Source organism: Melanotaenia boesemani, chromosome 23 (assembly GCF_017639745.1).
Source record: "Melanotaenia boesemani isolate fMelBoe1 chromosome 23, fMelBoe1.pri, whole genome shotgun sequence".
Lineage (NCBI taxonomy): Eukaryota > Metazoa > Chordata > Actinopteri > Atheriniformes > Melanotaeniidae > Melanotaenia > Melanotaenia boesemani.
The window spans coordinates 2,327,404-2,336,665 of record NC_055704.1 but is presented as its reverse complement, the minus strand read 5'-3'; the positions used below and the strand labels follow the sequence as shown (position 1 = coordinate 2,336,665).

General features: G+C 40.0%; 1 protein-coding gene across 2 annotated transcripts; it reads right to left on the bottom strand.

The window, feature by feature from the left end:
* Window positions 1-772: 772 nt before the first annotated feature.
* LOC121634697 (CD63 antigen-like) lies at window positions 773-8,416 on the bottom strand. Of its 2 annotated transcripts, none has more exons than XM_041977570.1 (9): window positions 8,251-8,416; window positions 7,245-7,313; window positions 7,044-7,160; window positions 5,913-5,987; window positions 5,266-5,361; window positions 4,489-4,599; window positions 4,365-4,403; window positions 4,201-4,284; window positions 773-1,990 (listed from the first exon to the last, which is right to left on the bottom strand). In XM_041977570.1, the coding sequence occupies exons 1-9, from the start codon at window positions 8,308-8,310 to the stop codon at window positions 1,847-1,849; spliced, it is 795 nt and encodes a 264-aa protein (XP_041833504.1). In that variant the 5' UTR covers window positions 8,311-8,416; the 3' UTR covers window positions 773-1,846. The 2 variants fall into 2 exon arrangements, with proteins under 2 accessions (XP_041833504.1, XP_041833503.1); XM_041977569.1 differs by having other exon boundaries at window positions 7,044-7,163; window positions 8,251-8,411.
* Between the last annotated feature and the right edge of the window lie 846 nt (window positions 8,417-9,262).

Sequence of the window (9,262 nt, the reverse complement as noted above, 5' to 3'; positions counted from 1 at the left end):
GGGATCTTGTTCACGAACGAGGGTAGGATGGAGCGGGAAATCGACAGGCGGATCGGTGCGGCATCTGCAGTGATGCAGACGCTGCATCGGTCTGTTATGGTGGAGAAAGAGCTAAGCCAAAAGGCAAAACTCTCGATTTACTGGTCGATCTATGTTCCTACAATCACCTATGGTCACGAGCTGTGGGAAGTGACCGAAAAAACAAGATCACAAATAAAAGCAGCCAAAATGAGTTTTCTCCGCAGGGTGGCCGGGCTCTACCTTAGTGATAGGGAGAGAAGCTCGGTGATCCTGGAGGGGCTCAGAGTAGAGTCGCTGCTCCTCCACATCGAGAGGAGCCAGATGAGGTGGCTCGGGCATCTGGTCAGGATGCCTCCTGGACGCCTCCCTGGTGAGGTGTTCCAGGCACGTCCCATCGGGAGGAGGCCCAGAGGAAGACCTAGGACATGCTGGACAGACTACATCTCTCGGCTGGCAGAACCAGAGGGAAGTCTGGGCTTCCCTGCTTAGGCAGCTCCCACCATGACCTGACTCTGGATAAGTGGCAAAAAAATGGATGGATGGTCTCCAGAGGGACATTACATAAAATTGACTAATGCAATAACATCACTTTTGTTGTTAACACTCGTCTCCCTGATACTTATTATAGGGAAAATAATATACTTTTTTTTTTGTTTGTTTTATAATATATAAGGCAGTAAATCAAACATTTTAAGTGACATTTAAAGGGTTAAAATTCTAAAAACGACTGAATAGCAGTTTTGAACAGATATGTTGAAAACTTTTCTTTATTTTAAAGGTCATGAAAAAGGTCATGAAAAATGCATCAATACAGAGCAAAAGATGTGAGTGAAAAAGAGGATTTCATGAATCTGACTAAAAATTCGTCTCACTAGCAGCAACACAGCTGAAATGATCAAGTAAAAAAAAGTTGAGAAATGGCTTAAAATGTAGAAGAAAGCATGAGGGATCAAACTGTTCTGTGTGTAGAAAATTAAAATCTTCACTTCAACAAACTTCCTGAGTTTAGTTTTGATTCCATTTTCCCTGAAAATAAAATAAAAATAAGAGAATAAAAATTAATAAAAGCAGATCTTCCAGCAGCTGCAGGGATGTTTTGTTTTTAACATGTTTAATGATGACAGGAACAACACAAAAAAAAAGATGTTTAACATATAAAAAATCAAGTGAAAAAGTAACAGCTGTGATTTTTACAAACAGAACTGATGAATCAACGTCTGCACAGTTTTAAAGGTCAAACGTGTCTCTGGCTCTTCTGGCTTTGATTTAAGTTTCACTAAGAGCTTGTTTGTTGTTTTTATTGGTTTACTTTTACATCAGCGGAAACAAACTGACTTCTTCCTCCAGCAGCAGCAGCAGCATAAAGCAGAAAGTTTCAGCTCCTCAGTCTGATGAGAAAATAAAGTTTTGATGCTGCTTTTCAGCTTTTAAATTCTCAGAGGATTAAAGCCTGAAAAGTCTGGATTTTCAAGATTTTTATGTAATAAAACTAAACTAAAACTACAAAAATTAAACACCAAAGTTTAACTTTGACGAAGAACTTTAGAGTTTCAAGTCATTTTTTAACGATCCTGGTTCCAAATTTCCCGTCAAATGGTAAAAGTATTGAGTAAAATCTTTTTGATTCTTCTCTTTAAGAAAGAAAATAAGCAGAATGAATCATCAGATTCTTCCTCACAGGAAGAAATCAGTTTCTCTACGACGTACATTAAACCCGGTGGTGTTTCAGGCTCCACAGCTGGACCTCCTCACAGTGATGAAGGAACTTTGAACGCAGACAGAAGCAAATCCTGAACCTATGCAACAAGCTGACAGAGCTGCATCTTTAGTACGGAGGAGGAGGGTTGTGCAGCTCCTGGTACTTGGGTGGTCCTGAGGTGAAGATGGTGGGAACGGTGAACAGGACGGTGGGTCTCTCGGGGTGACGGAGCTGGTGGATCATGATGGAGGACAGAATCATGCCGAGCACCTGCAGGGAGACACAGGAAGATGAGTTTACAGCACTGATGCTCAGCATAGTTTAGTCTTAGTTTGGGTTATTTTGAGTCCATGATTTTCTGGTAATTACAGATACGTACAGTCTTTGAGACCTTTTGATTCACTTTATGGTCAAAATGTTGCAGAAAACACTGTTTTATACAGGTGCTCATCATAAAATTAGAATAAAAATTTATTTATTTCAGTAATTCCATTCAAAAAGTGAAACTTGTATAATGTAGACATTCATTCCTCACAGACTGACATATTTCAAATGTTTATTTCTTTTAATTTTGATTATTATGGACAAATAATGAAAACCTCAAATTGAGTATCTCAGAAAATTTAATTACTTAAGACCAATACAAAAAAGGATTTCTAGAAAATGTTGGCTAGATGAAAAGTATGAACATGAAAAGTATGAGCATGTACAGCACTAAGTACTTAGTTGGGGCTCCTTTTGCCTGAATTACTGCAGCATGCGGCGTGGCATGGCTTCCATCAGTCTGTGGCACTGCTCAGGTGAGAGCCCAGGTTGCTCTGATAGTGGCCTTCAGCTCTTCTGCATTGTTGGGTCTGGCGTATCGCGTCTTCCTCTTCACAATACCATAGATTTTCTACGGGGTTAAGGTCAGGCCAGTTTGCTGGCCAGTTAAGAACAGGGATACCATGGTCCTTGAACCAGGTACTGGTAGCTTTGGCACTGTGTGCAGGTGCCAAGTCCTGTTGGAAAATTAAATCTGCATCTCCATAAAGTTGGTCAGCGGCAGGAAGCATGAAGTGCTCTAAAACTAACTGGTAGACGCTGCGTTGACCGTGGACCTAAGAAAACACAGTGGACCAACACCAGCAGATGACCTGGCACCCAAACCATCACTGACTGGAAACTTTACACTCCACCTCAAGCAACGTGGATTCTGAGCCTCTCCTCTCTTCCTCCAGACTCTGGGACCTTGATTTCCAAAGGACATCAACATTTCCTTTCATCAGCGAACATAACTTTGGACCACTCAGCAGCAGTCCAGTCCTTTTTGTCTTTAGCCCAGGCGAGACGCTTTTGACACCGTCTCTTGTTCCAGAGTGGCTTGACACAAGGAAAGCGACAGCTGAAACCCATGTCTTCCATATGTCTGTGCTGGTGGTTCCTGAAGCACTGACTCCAGCTGCAGTCCACTCTTTGTGAATCTCCCCCACATTTTTGAATGGGTTTCGTTTCACAATCCTCTCCACGGTGTGGTTATCCCTATTGCTTGTACACCTTTTTCTACCATATCTTTTCCTTCCCTTCACCTCTCTATTTATGTGCTTGGACACAGAGTTTTGTGAACATCCAGCCTCTTTAGTATTGACCTTGTGTTATGCCCTCCATGTGCAAGCTGTCAATGGTCGTCTTTTGGACAACTGTCAGGTCAGCAGTCTTCTCCATGATTGTGTAGCCAACAGAGTTAGACTGACAGACCATTTAAAGGCCTTTGCAGGTGTTTTGAGTTAATTATCTGATTAGAGTGTGGTACCAGGTTTCTTCAATGTTGAACCTATTCACAATATTCTAATTTTCTGAGATACTCAATTTGGGGTTTTCATTAGTTGTCAGTTATAATCATCAAAATTAAAAAAAATAAACATTTGAAATATGTCAGTCTGTGAGGAATGAATGTCTACATTATATAAGTTTCACTTTTTGATCGGAATTACTGAAATAAATCACCTGTGTAATCTAATGCTTGTCTTCTGCCCCCTGGTGGACACTTTTTGCACTACAATAATTTTGACATCACATGGTACTAAACAGTAAATTCCTGTCCTCTGTGTAAAGGTAGATTTGCACACTGGCATAATGTGGACATTGTTATGATGGGAAGCACAGACACGCACCATTTACACTGATCTATGCACCACCCATTGGTCATAACACAGATCAGTAGCAGCGTTTTTATTTTAAGTTGTCGAACGAGTTACCTACTATTTATGTTTTTGTTAAGTTTTGCTCAGAATTCAATAGTCATTATTGTACTGTTTGATGTTTTCCAATAGAGACAATAAATAAATGACTAAAATTTAGGCATCTCCAGGAAAATCCAGTCTAGTTTGTGAGTAAATAGACGTCGTCAACATGACCAGATTCAGAGAATTGAAATGCTGGTCTCTCACAAAAATATTAAGAGCTAAAAAACTGAGCAGGATAACTGATGTAATACTCACAGCCAGAGCAGCCAGAAAGAAGAAGACCCCGAGCCCGATGTCCACGACCATCAGGACATAGTGCAAGATGATGGGGAAGCAGGGCTGCAGCAGGAAGAGACACAAGCTTTAGTTTCTGTTTGATTTCATCTTCCTGTTACTAAAATCCATGCTGCTTTACTCACCTCGCTGTAGATGGACTTTGTCTTCATTTGGTAGAAATCCTGGAGGAGGTGTGAAGATAAAACCATAAGTGACTCCACACCACTGATCAGGTGACTTAAAGCCAGTCTGAGCTCAGATACTCACTCTGTAGTTGATATTCTGGCACTCGTATTTCTCCACCACCTCGGTGCATTCACAGGAGTCTGGGATGTCGTTCTCCCAGTCTTTGTAGCTGAAGAGCCCACAGCAGTGCATCTAAAACCACAGAAGAAGAAGCTTTAACAAACACACTGAAGCTTCAAGTTTAATCTCACTGCTGAAGTCAGTGTTTCCCAGTTGATCTGTCAGCACTTGCCATATTTTCTAAAGCCTAGAGGAAACATGTAAAGAGAAAATAAAATCATGACAAATCAGAGGAAGGTCCTTGCCAGAGCCCCCATGGAGTCCAGCTGAGAAAAAAAGGTTTTTAAATTTATAGACAGATTGCTGGAACATGAGAAGTAAAAACTTCTGTTTTTGTTTTCCTGGTTCTGGTGTTTATGGTTAGAATCTGTTTAGAGAATGCTTCATCCATGGAGATATGTTCGTGTCCACCCAGGGGTCCCACTAAGAATGGGACACTTTTTTTTCCACAGGCAGAAACTGGGACAGGTGCCAGAATATCCGGCCTCTCCTACGTTTTTGGGGCCCTTTGGTTGGGGTCCACATCTTACTGATCCAACCCAAAAGGGTGGAGCTTGACATGATGCAATCCATTGATTGGTGGGAAGAATGGTAAGAGCAGCAAGAACAAGAAAGCAAATAACTCCACTCCTGATAGTAAAGACAGATCTACACCCACAGTCAACAACCCGAAAGAGGCGGACTGTTGGAACAGATCTTCTGATCCTAACCACGTTACCTGACCAGGTAACTTCTCACCTGAGTCTGCACGGCGTCGGCTATCTGCTTCACGTTGGACTCGGCCTTGTCCAGAGGAAGAAATTGACGGAACCTGGCCTCCAGCACGCCCTCCACCTACAAACAAACCAGCATTAATGGAGGCTGTAAAAACGAAGCAGTCATCACCTTACAGCTGATTATTAATCATCACTGATATTTTAACTAACTGGAAACTGCCGTCCAGAACTGAGAGACGTTCAGGTTTCCTCCTCAGAAATGTGAAATGTTTGAGTTTTAACTGAGTTCAGTCTTAACAAACATGTGACATAAAAATAATTCCAGGTATATAAAATGTTTGAACTCGCCAAATATAAATATAAACAATGCTGGTTTCATTCTGGAAGAAGTGTTTCTTAATTTTGATTTTGAAGTTACAGGAAATGAGTCAAAACTAACATTTCTGTTGGTTTTAAATGTGGCATCTGTCTGTCGGTCTGTCCTGCTCTTAATGCACCGCCCAAGCTCAGTTTAACGCAGGAGAAAAAAGAAGCTCCCACTTTCCTAAATGTAAACTGGTCTGTCAACAAACTGTTTCCATTAAATGAACCAAATCTCCTCTCTTGTCTGCAGTAGAACCAACAGTAGAACCAACAGTAGAACCTGAAGTAGAACATCAGGATTGTTACCTGGGGACGGGCGATGGCTACCGGGATTCCAGCTAGGAACATCATCAGACTTCCGATGACCATACACACCAGGAACTGCAGAGAAAAAGAAGAAAGGAAATGCAAGGCAAATTTATTTGTACAGCACATTTCATGTACGAGACAATTCAAAGTGCTTTACATAAAAAAACATTACAGCAGGTGCAGAAAGCAATACAAGTGCATTAAAAAAACAAAGATTAAAAGAAATAAAATTAATTAAATAAAAACAGAAAGAAAAGGCTAAAATAAAATAGGTAAAATGCAAGAAATAAGGTTCCAGTGTGGGGAAAGACAATATTAAAACATGATCAACAGAACCAGATGTAGACTTTGACTTCTAAATAAAAACTAGTTCCATGCAGCAGAGAACAGGTGGGTCTTTAACCTGGATCTAAATAAACTGAGTGTTTCAGCTGATCTGAGACTTTCTGGGAGTTTGTTCCAGACATGTGGAGCATAGAAGCTGAATGCAGCTTCTCCATGTCTGGTTCTAATTCTGGGAACTGATAAGAAACTGGGTCCAGATGACCTGAGGGTTGTGGTAGGTTCATCCCGGGTCAAGAGGTCAGAGAGCAAAAACTGTTAGTCTGGTGCCCTCTATGAACCAGAGTTTATGATGCCAGTACAATTACAAATCTAATTTCATATTGTGGCACCACAGGCTGGCAGCCGTATTAGACTCCATGACTTTCACTATGGCTTTATATACTTTTTTATATTTAAAACTTAAGACGCACCTCCCGTTCTTCTTCCATTTTATTGCACATAACTTAATTTATGGACATTTAAGGTTTGGTGTTTGCATGGATTACATTGGTTGTTACCAACATCTGGTGAAAATTTCACATCAAGAGCACCTTCAGAAATAAATTTACTGAGAAAAATGGTGACGTGTTGATTACCTAATTGATGTTTGATGACCTGCCGCTGACTAGAAAATAAAGAACATTGGCCTGCAGGTGATTTGCAGCAGCTTTTGTTCCTCTGGCACATATGAACCACACTTATAACTGATCTTAATCAGGTGTTTACAGGAAATGAAGTCAGTGATTCTGATAAAACGCCTCTGAACGTCCTGTGGAGGTGGATGGTGCCGACATTTAAACTCACCACAATCAGGCAGGCTTTGCTCTCCTTATGAGCCCCACAGGCTCCCACCAAGGCGATCACCATGGTAACGATACCAATGACATAGAGCAAAATGAGGCCGCTGGCCTGACCCTCAAGCTGCTGGAACAGGATTTTGACAGCATGTTAACATCGTAGGTTTTCAGAGGCTTTTGTTTTTGTTTAACAAGAGCGTGTCCTCACATTTTCTACTTGGGCGCTGATGACAGCCTGAGACAGTGCAGCCAGGCCGATGATGACTCCGCCCACAATCTGGAAAAAAAAAACAAATAAGTATTAGATTCTATTCTATTCTATTCTACAGTCATTTAGCAGACTCTTTTATCCAAAGCGACTTACATGTAAGAGCAAGAATACAAGCAAGAAGGGACTTTATTTATTTATTTTTTGTAAGTCATTTTGTTTAAATAAAAGATCACAAATTCATCAAACAATCTCATCTTGGACATAAGTGCACACAGCTTATTCAGTACTTGGTTGAGGCAAAGAGCTGGACAAATCCTAACCCATTTTAAGTAAAAGACACAAGCTAAGTGCGGAAATGCTCTAGCTACTGATTTTGCACCACGTTGTGGTGGGAGCACTAGCAGAGTGTAACTGTGGAGAGGGAGTGTAGCTCTGGATTAAGGGGTGGAGGGAGGTAGTCTGGCGCCGTTTAGGTTATTGTTTTGTAAGCATTTTTTTTTTTTTTTTTTTGTAAGATCTGATCCTGACTATAAAAGTACATATATAAATATGAATATAAATGTGAAAATCTTTCTCTATGTCAACATATTCACCCCTCCCCCCCCCCAAAAAAATCAATACATTAAAACAATAAATTAAAACACTCCAAATGTTTGGTGCATACATTTGGCTATAGGTTGAGGTTAAAAGGGTCAATTAGTATATATTATAAACGTTTAGGTTAAACATTTAAACTTAGATATAAGATTTAGCTTTTAGATTTAAGATACAAGATTTAGATATATAATTTAAGATTTAAATATAAGATTTAACATTTAGACATAACATCTAACATTTAGATTTAGATGTTCTGTTTTACCATTATATATGTTAACAGTTATGTTAATGTAGGAAAATGTAGGAAAATGTGCTAAATGTGAGATAAATAATGAAAAAGTGTCAGGTACAACTTTTATATTGATTTTTTACACTTGGCGCCCCATAATATCCCGGGATGACTCACCACGAAGAAGACGTTGAAGCTGATGAAGATGCATTTGAGGAAGCCGCTGATCTGAGCCATGTTTGCTGTGAGGAAAACTCGGAAAAAATAACAGAGTTTAAAAGTTTCAGTCCTTCAAGCTTCGACTGAATGAAAACCGAAGTACCGGGAGTGAGGAGGTGAGGGGATCTTTATGTGACGGGAGGAGGCGGAGGGCAGCAGGCGGAGCTTCCCGTAAACCGACCACCATCCGGACTAACGCGAAAGGAATGTCTCGTTCTGTGAAGATGGGAGGAACACATGGTTCTTGCGAGGAGAGGAGTGTTTTCCTCCTAAATAAGGAAATCCGGTGGTGGAGGGGAATACTAACTAACCAAAAAATAAACAAATAAAATGCTGTTACTGCTAATATTTAGAATATTAACATAACTTTATATGAAGAGGCATTTTTCTGGGCTGCTGCGGTCTCGCTCCTCTGGAGGGGCGCGAGTCAAAAGGCGAGTAGAATTAGTTCTTTATTTATCTGAGCAGTTCACATTATCACCCTCCACAACATTCACACCAACAATAACTGAAACTAAAAAATATTAAAAAAATAAGCCGAAGCAAGAAAGCTTATGTGCGTCTATACGCACGTGTCCAATGCAATCTGCATTCAATTTTTTCAATAATAAAATAATACAATAGATAGATAGATAGATAGATAGATAGATAGATAGATAGATAGATAGATAGATAGATATTCTCTCAGTTTATATCAGTCCTATATATGCAGCGCATTTTTCTCTGTATTAAAATAGCAGTAGTCACACAGCCTCCTACTTCTCTCTCTTCAGGTACACTTTAGATATGTAAAATTGGAGCTATTTACTGCCCTTGTGTTGTAATAAGACCAAGTGAGAATTAAATTAAATTTCATCAAATTAAATGAAAGAAATAAAAAAAACTTAATAATCCCACAGAGAAAATGCAAATTGGAAATTAAACGTGCTGTCATTAACCAAAGCATTTTCATTCTCTCAAAGTCCAAGAC